This window comes from Lentinula edodes (assembly GCF_021015755.1).
Source record: "Lentinula edodes strain Le(Bin) 0899 ss11 chromosome Unknown C8R40scaffold_18, whole genome shotgun sequence".
Lineage (NCBI taxonomy): Eukaryota > Fungi > Basidiomycota > Agaricomycetes > Agaricales > Omphalotaceae > Lentinula > Lentinula edodes.
In genome coordinates, this window is record NW_025764324.1 from 669,847 (window position 1) to 683,594 (window position 13,748).

Genomic DNA, 13,748 nt, shown 5'->3' on the forward strand with positions numbered 1-13,748 from the left:
AACAAACGACTGAGCTTTGCATCCGATTTTTTGCGGAAGATGGGCATTTGGCAGTACTGCGAGTAGCTGCGAGTAAGTAGCCACATGATCAATGCAGTAATTAGGATCACCCAGGGATCACCTTCTTGAAGTGAATCGCACGGAGCCAGCTGGAAATCGTATCATGTACTTCGGTCTGTTATAATAGATAATTTATATATTGCATTTGAAACTCATTTAACAAGGCCAACTTCCACCAGTGCCCCCGTACCAATAACCACCCACAAGCAATTTTTTACGCATCAACACCTCGATTACAATACATTCACCTCAAATTTTACACCTCTTTAAATCATGCCACACACTTCAATTTACGCCTTCCCACCACCCAGAAATCGGTGAGGCCCACCTACAACCGTAGTGGACGTCGGTGCAGATTCCTCGTCATCCCACGGGCTGAAATTAGGTTTACGAATACGAGGAAGCGATTGCAGCCATGAAGGAACGTGTCGCTGCGGCTGCTCGAACGGCGGAGACGCATGATCGACTGATTTGGCATGAATATGGGAAGGAGATGACGGAATACTTCCCACATCACTCAGACTCGGAAGACGCTCAAGACTGCCATTGCTGGATCCTCCCAGAGCACGTTGTAAAGCTTCTCGCTCTGCAGGCGATGGAGCGAACGCACGAAGGAAATTGTTGTCAGTCGTTGTGGAAGATACAAGTGTGGAACCTAGACCATTGGGATTGAGCGCATCATAAACGGGCGGGCTCACACCTTGCATCACAGGTACGGGGACGGATTTGTTCTGGGAACGATTGAAATCGAAGACCTTGGCATCAGGGTTGAGTCCTTTCTTGGCTTTGGTCTTCGCCGAAAGCGAAAACCATCGACGATTATGGGTTTTGTCTGCGACCACAGGTTCAAGATCGGCATTGATATGCACGGAAGTGAACGACTCAGAGTTATTTCGTTTGAGAGAATTATCTGTAAGTTGAGCGAAGCCATCATGTCCACGCGGCGCAAAGACCCTAACTTCAAACGGATCGTGTTCAAAGCTGTCGCCAGTAGGGGAAACTGTGGTGTGCGTACAGACGATGTTTCCTTCGGGCTGTTGTAAGCTCTGTTGACGGCCGTGTGCCTTCTTCTCTTTCCAGTCTCGCTCTAAGAAGATATCACTTTCGGACTGGAAAGAGCGAGACAGGCCGTCAACATCATCCAGGGACGATATGAGCGACGAAGAAATCAGTGACGAGCTTGTTGAAGGAGATATTACCACTGCGGGTGTTTGAGGCATTTCTTCGAATGGCGAAAAATTGAGTGGCAGGGGAGGTCTACCAAGGACATTCATCGGCCTTTCAAAATATCCTTGAACCTGATTCACGGGTCTGGCGGTCGAGAGTGAACTTTCTTTGAAGTCGGAGACCAGATTGAGGGATGACTTGGAGGATCGACTGACAGGCATTTCACCGCTGTAATTGTGTGATACGTCGTCCGTATCCAGTGAGCCAGTATAGCCAGACGAATTATGAGAGTGGACTGGAAAATGATTGTCAGGAATATCGGAAGTGGGAGACCAGGTGTCGTAATGTTCAACGGGAGAGGAGGGGGGTATTGCTTGTTCTTGCTTCTGAGCTTCAACACGTTCAAGCATTAAACGAACCCTTTCCTTCTTCTCGGCCAGTCTTTCTTCAAGCTCCCGGGCACGTAGACTAAGTGCAGTAACCACATTCTCAGCAACTCGAATTTCCTTCTTTTTGTGTTCCAACTCCGTAGTTATCATCTGTTCGGCCTCGGAAGTGAGATTGAAATTCTGGCTACGCGTCAAAAAAGCGGTATCGTCGGCGAGGCGATTCTGCAGCTGAGTGATTTCCTTATCCAGATGTTCGATTCGTTGCGCAGCATCATGGCGCGCGCTTTCAGCAGAACGTAACCTCTTTTCTGAGTCTCGTTTCGCGCTTTCAGCGGTACGTTTAGAGTCTTCCAGCGTCTTGGTGCGAGCTTTCAGGTCGTTCTTAGTCGTATCCTCCTGGCGCTTTCGCTCGCGGAATGCAACCAAGTCAGCCTGCAGCGATGCATGTGACTGTGAAGCAGCTGAATGATATTCATTTAATTGTCCACGGAGGTCGAGTATGGTAGATTTAGAAGCAGATATCTGATGAAGAAGTTCAACCACTCTCGGAGACTGATCGAACGATGTGGGCGTCGTAGCAGCCGGTTTATTGATCTGTTCGGAAGGCATAGGAGAAGAATGGGAATGGGCCAACGCGTGTGGACCATTTCGCTCCGGTAAAGACTGAGTAGTACGAGGAGCATGCAGAGGGAGAGAGACCGACTTTGGCAAAGGTGGAGGACTAGAGCTACGAGGAGACACTATGACATTGCGCTGAGACGACTTTTCACGATTACGCAACCGGGGTGGCGACCCGCGTGAAGGCCCATGAGGAGGAAGATTTCGAGTGGTGAAAGGAAGCCCTGGCAGCGCTTTGCGTTTTTGTTTCAGTACGAATAGATAGTCAAGAAATGAAGATGACTCACCATTCAATTCGTTGTGTCTATCCAGAGTTTTCATACCAAGAATTCCCGAACTCCAGCTCTGTTCATCTCCAGAACGAGCTATAACGTCCTGATACCAAGTTTCAAAAACGCCTCCCCTCCACCATTTTCCAAAAGCGCCAATAAACCAAGAATCAGATATTGTACTGTCCCCTTGATCTTGCTGTGCCCGATCTGTTTTAGCCAGAGGTATGATTGCGGCAATCGTGAATATACCAAAGCTGTGAAAGACATGCTTGGGTGTCCGCAGGGACACTGAGGCTCGATTGGCAAAATGGAATGGGGAGCGATTCTCGATAGGGAGATTGTGGTGAATACCAACAGCACCGATACGAAAAGACAGATGACCGGCGGACGACTTTTCTGGGACGACCGGATCGTCGTCGTCGTTGTTGTCGTCTAAACGGCTAAGATGCTGGCGAAAGGAAAGTTCCGTAAGATAAGCTCTGAAAGAGTTTTCGGAAGGGTTTGTGAGGTAAGCTGGAGGAAAAGAGTCAGAAGAGGACGAAGGAAAAGAGCCACACTAACCAAGTACAAAGAAGACGATACAAAAAACAACGAGACAAAACATAGATTGGATGTCTCCTTTGCCCAAAACTATGCCTGCGAGCTCCGAGAAGGGTCTACGGATAGACATAAGCCCCAGGCCACCAAAAGAGATACTCATCATCAAAAAAAGAGTGTCTCTTCTTGGGGAGTTCTGCAGGAGATTAAAATGACCTGGGTTGGCAATAGGACTGTTAGATTGCGTGTGGGCAGACAGTTTGTTGCTGGGCCGCTGCAAAAGGCGACCACAGTCTGTAGAAGAGAACGGGACGATAAATCTGATTGTCACACTGTCACGCTTTGATATTGTGTGACATAGTTTCGGGCTTTGAAATTTGATGGTCTCCCCAATCTGTCCCCAATATACCTGTGCCCTGCCTGTGCCATCTTGTATTCTTTACCGTACATAGATATGCACACTACCGTGATTCAATCGGTCCAACATAAAGCTTTTGCTTGGGGATCACTTTTTTTTCGGGATGTCCGACCCAATATCGGGTTCGAGTCATAAATCCATGCATCTTTTCACCTCTTTTCACCTCCTGTCCGATTACGAAGACCAGAACGAGGCTTTTCTACCCTTTTCCGTTCTGTTCAGCGATTCGATATGTATTGCATCTGATCGTCTGACCTTGCATGTCCGGTCCTCTTCTCCGAGTTCGAGCACATCATCACTGATAGATCCTGATAGATCCTCATCCGTTGGTTTGTTGGTTTGTTACCGACTCACCGGGGGCTTGCGTGTACACTGATTGCGTGAGATTCGGTGCCGGAGATAACATATAAATAAATAAAAGTATAACACAACATACAGATTCATGAGAGAAGATAAGCTAAGCCTTTAACCTGTTTGGGCTTGTCTGACTCTGGCTCTACCAATCTTCAGTGAGATTATTCGCAACTGTTCCCAGGACATAAACGATTCTCCTGGCAGGATATCATCAAATCCAGGATCGAAACCGTCGAGTTTACGTAGCGGCGCGGATTGTTCTCGTTCCTTTTCTGGCGAAATCGCTAACGCGATTTTCTGTTTCTTCTTCGAGGGTCCAGTCTCACCTTGATCAGCATAAAAACGTTTCTGGTAACGAGGTTGAGGGTCTCCGACAGGAGCACCAGAGCCGACTTCAAACAATCTGGCTTTCAGCTTCTCTGCGTGAAAAGTTTTGACAGGTCGTAGTTCCTTCGCCCTCGTGTTTTCGGTTCTCTTGTGACGTAAAAAACTGGGCAACGACCACGCATCAGCGTCATGAGCAACTGGTTTGAAGACAGTTTGAAGCGTCTCTGGTATCTCTTTCGATCTCTGGGACGTCCCAATAGCAGAGTAAAACGGATTGAGGAAATCTGTTGGCGGTGAATTGCTGCTACCAGGCACATTATCGATGCTACCAACCGCTTCTATAATTGAAGAAACAGTTGAAGAAACGTCAGGTTTCCGAGCAGTTTGAACTCCCAGTAGGTCATTACACACACCCAATTCGTCATTTGAAATGCTATTCCCGCAGTGAACCTTCAAAGACGTGCTGGCGATAGGATCATCTTTCGCATTACTGTTGCGTCGATGATCCTCGAATGACTGCAAAAAATCATTCTGAGCCAGATTTGAGTGTTGAGAATCGGCCTCGGACGAAGAATGGTGACTTATATCATCATCATCCGGTTCAGAAAATAGTGAATCGTGATCATCGTTGAAAGGATCAAATTCTTCATAAGCAACCTCAGATGTAAGAAGGGGCTTCTGTGTGTATACATCCAGGGGCTGAGAGTCAGACTCAGTTTGGGATACACGCCCAGGATCGGGTACTTTGCCCAAGGGTTGAGGATGCCAGAACGAGTTTCGAAACTCCTGCGATTGTGATTGGGACTGCGAGCCGAAATGTGATTGTGACTGTGTCCCCGAAGTATCTGAATTAGGGGCAAGTACTTTGGGACTCCCTTCACCGTCCCTGATCGGGGGTGGAGGTGGAGGCGGTATTTTCCGCTGAAACTTAGTATTCATGAGGTTCGATGGTGCTGTCGCTGCACTAGTAAGTTTGGTAATAGCATGCGGTAGGATTGATGACGAAGGAATGAAAGATTTGACACCAGCAGGATTGGACATACTAAATGGACGAGTTTCTTCAGGAGTCTGATATGAGTTTGGCTCTGGTCGGCGACGTTGTGCGGGCGTAGGAGGTGCAGGTCGAAATTGAGAAGATTCAGGGATTACTTGCTGCACAAAAGAAGTATCCCCACTCTGTAAGTGCCCGGGGCCCAAAGGGGGCAAGGCTGGAGGTATTCGAGGAAGGCGAGGAACAGATGTTGGTTTTGGTACCTGGATGGGCGATACACGTTCATCTTTGACAGATTGAGTGAAATTGAGATCGAAAGAGGGCATCTCCACCAAATTGTCATCTGGTGTAAATGAAGAAGGTGCAGTGCTCGGCGCAAGATGCACCTTAGGCTGTTGTGCAGGAGGAGGAGGAAGAGGTGTAGATGAACGTTTGTGAGCACTATCACTGACCGAAAGACCTGAGGAAGAGAGTGCAGTACGACGAGCAGAAGATAACCTTTGTCGTTGAGCTGGAGTAGGTGATGACGGAGGACCGTTTTTCTTCTCTATGTCTTTTTCTTTCCTCTCAACATGACGGGCATATGGACTTCCGCAATCACTGGATGACCAATCTGTAAGTAATACAGACTGAGGACTTGAAGGTTTTAAAGGAGAGGAAGATGAATAAGAAGAGTACGATGAAGTCCCAGGTGTGTGGAGTTGCTGGCTGAACTTGGATTCCTGTGATCCCTTGGACTTCTGTGATAAACGCGACCGGACTATGAGTCGCAGTTAGAAGATTATATTCGCACGATGAGTAATAGGATTACCTTTCTTGGTATTGGACTCGACAAGAGCGGAGTTCGAAGCGACCACATTTACTTTCTTTATTGCCGATGTGTTACAGAATCCTTCTTTGTTTCGTTGGAATCTTGTTTCCCTCGCATTCTGCATTTGTTCTGGTCCCATACAATCTTGAATTGCATCTGGAACTTCGTATGTTATGGAGTGAGCATACAAAGAGTTAAGTCGAAGTTGATCATCTCCGTACGAAATTTTGAGCTCGACAGTCCAATTCTCTTCACTCCCTTGCCTAACTGGGTAGACGGGCTATTCAAGGGGATCAGACATTTATTGTCTCTTCCACTTTCTAGTTGCTGGAGTTGCTGAAGATCAATGCCCGCATCTATAAACGAGACGAGTAACTCAGTGATTGTCACATAAGCAGAGGAGAAATTTTCACGAACCCTGAAAGAGCTTACAGTAGTCATGCACTCTCTGTTTACTATTTGAATCGCGGGTTTCCGGTATTGACTAGCTCGCTGCTCAGCCCTGATGATCCGGGGCATAAGTTCTATGAAGAAGACTTACCACGAATCTACGGGCAAGTTCACGTCCATAGACCTTAACGCGATCTGATTCAGGCCTATTCGATCTTGATGCCATTAGTGATTCAATTTTGGAACCTGCAATTGGCATGTTCTTGATTTTGCTCTAGGACCAATTAGTTAGGGGGATAATGTGTATGGATGGACAAAATACCTCACCAAGGACCCACTCGGCGATTTTCCTATCTTTTCCCTGGGCGACGACGGCCCAGCGATTGGGCCTACTGAAGATCTCGGAGATCGGCTTATTTCTCTGTTAAAGCCCATGTATTTGTCGTTCTTCTCCCCTTTCTCTTGTACATCCTGCCGTTTCTGGTTCCGCTCGCCTGCTCGTAGCTTAAGAAAATTTCTACAAGCCTGATGAATCATGATAGGCAACACTCAAACAATGAAGAAACACTCACGCTCCTCCGCCAGGATTCCTCAGTTCCTTCGTATATTTCCAAAGTTCTGGATGAGTCTCAACTCCTACAGGATTGCCCATAGTTGGTTCCCCGATTGATCCAAGTAGACGCAGTTCGCTGCATTCTATAGCGAGGCACGCAGAATGGGTCAATTTATGTCCTTTGAGCGCCGAGGGTACACGGCTGTGAAAGAGGCGGTATTTGCGAAGAGTGATAAGGGCTGTTTTGACTTCGTTGAGTCGGGTTCGATTAATTCTACAGAAGCTGGAGTATCAGGCGTTGTGGCGAGGCTTCAGGTTGGGGTAGTCACCTTCGATATTCAGCTGCTGCCTCGGCATTAAATCTTACTGGTATATAATGGCTTTTGTCCGACACCCGTGCCCATATTGCAGTGTCCTCGTCTTTGTTTTGAGATCCATGTGTAAGAAACTGAAGAATGAACTGGGCAAGGAAGAGCAAGCGAAAATAAAGCAGCGACTCACCTCAATGACTTGCGCTTTTTTCACTTTGAGTGACCACTCAACGGAAGACAAGTCAGCTCCTTTGGTTTCAGCAATCTGAATGAGATAGTTTTGGATCCATGGTTGCAGTTCTTTGCTCATTAGGGAATCGTCTCAACAAGGACAGCGCACTGCAGGGTGAGCAAGAGACGCGACGAAAGGTGGTCACACACATGTCAGCTGCAAATATCTGTCACCAATTGATTTACTGATCATCAATTGGAAATTTCTTCCTCAGACCCATATTTTACAAAACGGCTAGCCAGGCTATCACCCATCGCAAGACAAAATCAAGACAATACCTAACAACATTCACGATGAAGAGATCTTTTAACTTGCAGCTCCTTGCGAGGTACCGCTATTTCATCCTTTCTTCTTAGACGACAAAACATGTCCACCAAATCTCCGTGACCCATCCATTTCCTACCGTTTTGGAACATACCATTTCATGATAACCGCTACACCATTATCAGGAAACTCGACGGCTCGGCATCGATGACTTGACTTGTTCATGATGCCCACAACCCAAGGTTCTTCTTCTCCTTCCTGCCTTCCAGACACTGCGTTGTTTAGCTCACGAAGTTATTACCTAGGGACGTTTCCTCATATCGTCAAAATCCTCACCGCTGAAGCAACAAATGACAATGACGTCGAACATGGCCTCATCCGTGAGCTCGAGTTACTCAGGGATGTCGCCAAGCGCGCGTGAAAGCGATCATAAAGACGATGATGAGGATTGTGAAGGTTTCGAACGCGTTCCCATCCTTCTGGATCACTTCACTGTTACTGGACCTGGGGGAGACCGACGACATTTTTGTCTTGTCCAAAATTTGTATAGTACATTTGTCTCCGCGCTACGCTGCTCTTCCCCGACCAATTCCCTACCGGTGTATATGGTTTGCCACCCCATCTATATGGCTCTCCAAGGTCTTACTGCTCTCTATTCGCTTGATATTATTCACACCGGTGAGGCGATTCATAAACCGAATTGATCGACCTTACATTTCTCTGACGAATCTATGTATAGATATCAAACCTGACAATATACTAATACACAACCTCGATTATTCTGACGAGGAAAGATCAACAAAGTTCCTTGCTGTTAATCCAGTGGAGACTCTGGAGAATGGGTCTCCCAAGACACAACATATCCCTCATAGATGGACGTATAAGAGCGTGTGTATGAAGCGGAGCTAATGAGCGCTACCCTTGCTGATTTGGGCCATGGTAATCAAGTTATAAATTCTCCTACCATCTGAATTTTGTTGTTTATATTTAACTACTAGCACAACACGCACGAGAACACCAGCAACGGAACTTTTCAGCGCACCGGCCCTTCGAGCGCCTGAACTCGTCTTATAGTTGGATTTCTCTCCCGCTGTGGATATCTGGGCGATAGGGTACCTCGTGAGTCCCGTGTTATCCCCAAATCATGAACCATATCTTAATTCGAACTCAATCTCAATTTGCCCTAACAGACATTTGAACTACTCGTGGGACGCTGCCTCTTTTATCCCGAAGGTGGGAAAGAAGTAGAAAGTTGGAGTGTGGAGGACGACCACCTGGCGAAGATGATGGAGCTTACAGGTCAACAGCGGTTTTTTTCCCGCTATGCTTGCGCGCGCGATAAATAGGGACAAGGATTTTGAGAAGGATGGTGAGTGAGGGGGAGCTTTCAAATGCTTTTTTTACTTGATATACTAATGAGTACAACCTACAATTTCATTGATTTCCTCTAGGTGACCTCCTTCGACGCGTCCATGACCTGAAACCACCGATCACCCTCGAGGAAGCTTTAAGAAGGAATTCCGACTCGGAGTCCAAAATTCCGCCGGGGTCAACCGACCATTGTATTGTGTTAGTGACAGACTTTATCGAGAGATGTTTGAAATTGGATCACAACGATCGAGCGACGACACCAACAAGTCCTATCCAAGAGAAACATATTGGTTAAGCAAGAAAGGTCCCGCTCAATACCATAGATTAATTCAAGGTGGAATATACTCTACGACAGTCACGTATGATATATATATGATCGAATTGAAGAATCCCGAACCTCCAAAGAAAGTCAGAAAAGGTCAGATATCGATTTCGGTTTCCTGGAAGTGAGAGTGAGAAGGGCAAATAGTGCTTTGGCCCATCGCCCATGCAATGAATTGAAGATGGCGAGAAGTACAGCAGTAAAGTGATAACATGAATGAGATCGATGCCGCTGGAAACTTCGATGAGTAAGACCTATCTACATAGGTCCAAGATGTAAGCAGAACACATATGGTTTACTTTTTAATTACATACATGTCTGTAATAAACACTCTGCCGCTTACACATCCAACGAGCACCTCAAGGAACATTAATTCCACAAGCCAAATGAAGACCATTTCAGCAAAGAAAAAAAATTATTGATCAAACACAAATACGACGCCATACACAAAAAAGTGTACCCAGAGCTGATTAGCCACCCAGTCCGTAGGAGTAAAACGACAAGACGACATGCCCAGCTCCAGCCTATTTCCTCTACGCGTCCAACAGCAAAACTTTTCAGAGAAAGTCAAAGTTTGACCATAGCAAGTATGGAAAATGTTGGACGAGACGACTGTAGAGGAAAAAGAAGAGAAAAGGGCTCGGCTGTTTATAAGGGCGCCGTGCCGGCAATGTTCGGGCCGGAACACCCGCACCGGGTTGTACTGCATTAAATTACTTCATTGCGTCTTCACGGCACACCGAGAAAGGGCCGGGACACCAAAGGAATCAGGAGAGTTATAGAGAGAGGGAGAAGGCTGGGAGAAGGAGAGGCACTCGAGGAGACCAATACGGCGAATACGATAGAGGCTCTTCTGCTTGGATTTGTCATCGACGGCCATGGCGTTACCCATCTTTTTTTATTTTATTTTTTAAACTCTTCATTAACCGCAAGTAAGTAAGTCTAGGTACTAAGGCGCGGGGAGTCACGGAAACAAATAAGTAATATCCTCGTCTGTTGCCTTTCTCCATTCTTCTGATATGGGTACACCTTGATTGGGTCCCTGCGTGGTGGTAGAGCTGTGGGTCGTAGGGTTGTTCGGTATGTATTTGTAGTGTATAAAGTAGTGTTCAGCCAGCAAAATGGCCTGATAAAGGAAAAGGAAAGTTTTCACACTCTGCCCGTGTAAGGAGAATAACCGTTAGGGAAAACCAAGTCCACATTGCAGGCGTATCCGCTCTGTGGCCTATCTGGCTCTTGCTGGACTTGGGCAGCTAACCTGTTACATCTCCTGCAACAGGAAAGCCAAAACCCACGCTAGCAAGTTGTGAGCTTGCCGCACCAACGGTCTCGGGTTTTGTGTTTCGGCTAGTAGGTGGTGGTATGGTATAGGTTGTGTTTGTTATATCTCGGTATCGGAGTTGTCGGAGTCTATGACCTCCTCCCTCCAATCAGCTTCCGGAGTCATTTCTTCCCCGGTTGGGCCATGGAACATGGCTTCAAGTTCCTCCCCGATGCCCAGTGGTGTGTACGTTGGTGCTTCAGCGGGCGTTACCCATCAGTACTTGTTGTAAGGTAGATTAGGACCCGCTGAGTACCTCAAGCTGAACTTGGCCAAGTTGTTACAAAGGGTTGAGAACTTGAGGATGCGGCTGCGAGGCAATACGCATGTCGTTTCTACTGTACCGGTGAATATTCATTTAATACGTCGTTGTAATGGTTGATGAACTTGCTTTCTACTAAAAAATTGAGAGATTGATCCCTTGGGAAGATACGGGGTTGGACTGGCCCGGGTTGGGGAGCATGTATTGGACATTGAGAAAGGATGGAAGAAGAAGATATAGGTTTGCAGTGGGGAATGTATGTTCAAGTTAACCAGTCGTGCCGTTCTACATACTTAGGAAGAAGTATGTATCACTTACCCTGCACTTGATTCACCAAGTATCGAAGCTACCCATCCTGCGCAGACTCGGAACATGACCCAAACCGAAGAACGGAGACGTGCGATTCACACCTGATTTGAACTCCCCGCGCGTTGATAACTTACTTGCGATTATTGAAGAGTCCAAAAAGACTTACTAAATATCAAATAGTCAGCAGCGGGCACCCTCGATGTCAAGGCCTCGGCCTCAACGCTCAGAGTCAGTGTAAGGATGAATTCGTGTCATATGCATGATCAAGCGAGAGGTCCATCATTATTTTGGCTGTGTTCCGCATAACAAGTTCGATGACAAAGGTTGACAAAGACTTATGAAAGACAGTAGGTTACATAAAACGGCGACGAAGTTTCGTTTGTACTACCACGACATGCAAAACTACCAGTACAGAAGCAAAGACGAAATGACAATCAACAATGACTACGAGCAAAACTATTCCTTTTCCTCTGTATCCTGTCCCCCTCCTCCAACCTCCTGTTGATTTTCTTCTACTGGCTGGGACTGCTCGGGCTGAGGCTGGCCTGGAGGTGGAGGCTGATGAAGACCTGGAGGCAAAGGCTGAAGACCTGATATCACTGGGGGAGGAGGCAATGACTGTAGATGCTGAGCTAGGTGAGCACGAAGCGCAGCGTTTTCAACTCGGAGTTGGTCAACCAAAGCCCGACATTCTTCCCACCGACGATTTGCTTCATCAGCCGAAGCAAGTGCAGCGTCCAAGAGCTGAGAACGGGACTCCAACGCTTTAACATGTCTTGCCAAGGCAATCAATTGAAGTTCCATGAAGTAGAACAACAACTTACTGATCGCGGCGTTCTCTGAATGCTCTTTGGGCTTTCCTGTTCTGCTCTGCCCGCTTACTATTGCTGAGTGGCCGGTTTGCTGCCTGATTGGTTGATTGTGCCTCACCCGGCTGAGACTGCGGTGGCGGCTGACCAGGAGGCAGCATTCCACCTACTGTGTAATCTCCGGGTGGTGGATGGGCATACGCAAACCCAGGCGGTAGTGGGTGCATCAGAGCATGTGGAGGTGGGAGTACATGTTGTAGATGCGGTGGTGGTGGAGGCAAACTCTGCTCAGACGCTGGGGGCGTTTTTCTTTTGCGTGAAGTGCGGGGGGCAGGGACCGAATTCGAAGGCTGACCTTGGCCGGCCTGAGTTACAGGTGTGGTCTCCGAGAGTGTGGGAGACGGCTGCTGTTGAGAGTCCTGCATCTGAGGCGCATTGAGGACTGGTTGCGGGTAGCTTAGCATTCTATATCTCCGATTCTTCGAGGTTGGTGGGGATGACTAAGTCGGACATCAGGTAATCCCAGGCCTACATAAGCAGTTCAATTGGGTCACATGGACCGTGCGATTTGTCATTTCATTGCCGAACCTTTAGGTAAGGCTCTTTACAAAAATGTCTCGTAGAATGTATGTTGGCCCTTGTCCCACCTCCCACGCCCATATATAGGCAACAGTTACTATATATATCAATACGGGATACGCCGTATGGTCATTGCCGAACTTTAGGTAATTCCAAATTCCAGCTATGTACTTCAAATCATGATCCTCAGAAAAATGACATGGAGCACAGTAGTCTGGAAGTCTCTTATCTACTCTATACTAACCTAGATTAAGTAGAATGCCAAAAAAACCCACAATCTAGGAAATATTCTAAAAAAAATTATTGATTTCTGAGTCTCGCACAAAACAGAGCAAATCAGTCAGCCTGAGCTTGAGGCCATGACATCTGCAAAACATGTATTTTTGGCTAACCATCCGAGAGCAGCTGAGAGCACTTCCCAGCATTGAAAGCACTGAAAGCAAGTCCAGCCAATACCCTTGCTCTAGCAAACATACAGGTTTTGCAGGTAGGTTGTGGTCCGTGGATGGATTATCCAGCCGATTCTCCTGCAAGTAGACTTGGCATAATGTTTGAACTTAATACTCACTGTAAGGGTAAGCTTTCAAATGCTCTGCTGAAGCCTGATTTCTTATTTTTAGGAGGGGCACTAGTTTATTTAAATGGTGGTTGGCCACTTTCATAAAGTGTTCGGCACCTGCCGCTTGCGGCCTTTCCCCCAGTCATATTACTTTCTCATAGACTCGTTCAGCCGAGACACTGGGGAATTCAAGCCGTTATTCCAACTACTTATAGAACGTTGATGGAACGAGTTATTTCAGGAATCCGATTGGCAGAGAGAGCTCAAGCTCAAGACATAGGCTTCGTAAGGCTTCGTAAGACTTCGAACCATTGCAGGTCGCAGTCGCGGCTTAGTTCGGGCCGCGCCAATTCAACTTTTTTATATAGTTCCGATCAATCAGTCTCACGACCCCGCCGAAATTAATTACAACAGGTCGCTTCTCTGCTGCTGCCCATGACTGTCGACTCTGCTATTGAACGTCCAGAGCCTCCTATACCAAGCACTTCTCATAAAACATCTATTCGCAAACGTCTTTTTTCG

At 47.0% G+C, this 13,748-nt stretch overlaps 5 protein-coding genes across 5 annotated transcripts; 1 reads left to right on the top strand and 4 right to left on the bottom strand.

Moving 5' to 3' along the window:
- Positions 1-218: 218 nt before the first annotated feature.
- On the bottom strand, positions 219-3,397 carry C8R40DRAFT_228352 (uncharacterized protein). Its single transcript, XM_046234405.1, has 3 exons — positions 3,068-3,397; positions 2,522-3,019; positions 219-2,467 (listed from the first exon to the last, which is right to left on the bottom strand). The coding sequence occupies exons 1-3, from the start codon at positions 3,207-3,209 to the stop codon at positions 351-353; spliced, it is 2,757 nt and encodes a 918-aa protein (XP_046086356.1). The 5' UTR covers positions 3,210-3,397; the 3' UTR covers positions 219-350.
- A 634-nt stretch (positions 3,398-4,031) lies between these two features.
- On the bottom strand, positions 4,032-6,960 carry C8R40DRAFT_228474 (uncharacterized protein). The gene is made up of 7 exons (XM_046234406.1): positions 6,662-6,960; positions 6,486-6,608; positions 6,362-6,428; positions 6,166-6,300; positions 5,945-6,106; positions 4,476-5,893; positions 4,032-4,426 (listed from the first exon to the last, which is right to left on the bottom strand). Exons 1-7 carry the CDS (start codon positions 6,869-6,871, stop codon positions 4,226-4,228), a joined length of 2,316 nt encoding a protein of 771 aa, XP_046086357.1. The 5' UTR covers positions 6,872-6,960; the 3' UTR covers positions 4,032-4,225.
- A 363-nt stretch (positions 6,961-7,323) lies between these two features.
- C8R40DRAFT_1069715 (kinase-like domain-containing protein) lies at positions 7,324-9,360 on the top strand (the record flags this gene model as incomplete). Its single annotated transcript, XM_046226145.1, is given in 10 exon segments — positions 7,324-7,439; positions 7,497-7,544; positions 7,645-7,758; positions 7,980-8,074; positions 8,094-8,372; positions 8,434-8,582; positions 8,769-8,813; positions 8,885-9,003; positions 9,041-9,063; positions 9,146-9,360. 10 exon segments carry the CDS (start codon positions 7,324-7,326, stop codon positions 9,358-9,360), a joined length of 1,203 nt encoding a protein of 400 aa, XP_046086358.1.
- An 8-nt stretch (positions 9,361-9,368) lies between these two features.
- Positions 9,369-9,805, bottom strand: C8R40DRAFT_1105644 (uncharacterized protein; the record flags this gene model as incomplete). The annotated part of the gene is made up of 1 exon (XM_046228131.1): positions 9,369-9,805. A coding segment is annotated over exon 1 (160 nt), but the record flags the coding sequence as incomplete, so codon positions are not given.
- Positions 9,806-11,912: 2,107 nt separating this feature from the next.
- Positions 11,913-12,333, bottom strand: C8R40DRAFT_1011977 (uncharacterized protein; the record flags this gene model as incomplete). The annotated part of the gene is made up of 2 exons (XM_046222865.1): positions 11,913-12,054; positions 12,104-12,333. Coding segments are annotated over 2 exons (372 nt in total), but the record flags the coding sequence as incomplete, so codon positions are not given.
- Positions 12,334-13,748: the final 1,415 nt, after the last annotated feature.

Bases quoted from the DNA above. Each gene is read 5' to 3' on its own strand.
- C8R40DRAFT_228352 (XM_046234405.1), bottom strand. From the start codon at position 3,209: ATGATGAGTATCTCTTTTGGTGGCCTGGGGCTTATGTCTATCCGTAGA. The intron at 3,020-3,067 runs GTTAGTGTGGCT...CTTTTCCTCCAG, and splicing joins TATCGTCTTCTTTGTACTTG to CTTACCTCACAAACCCTTCC. The intron at 2,468-2,521 runs GTGAGTCATCTT...AAAAACGCAAAG, and splicing joins TAGACACAACGAATTGAATG to CGCTGCCAGGGCTTCCTTTC.
- C8R40DRAFT_228474 (XM_046234406.1), bottom strand. From the start codon at position 6,871: ATGATTCATCAGGCTTGTAGAAATTTTCTTAAGCTACGAGCAGGCGAG. The intron at 6,429-6,485 runs GTAAGTCTTCTT...GCAGCGAGCTAG, and splicing joins AACTTGCCCGTAGATTCGTG to TCAATACCGGAAACCCGCGA. The intron at 5,894-5,944 runs GTAATCCTATTA...TGCGACTCATAG, and splicing joins CGAGTCCAATACCAAGAAAG to TCCGGTCGCGTTTATCACAG.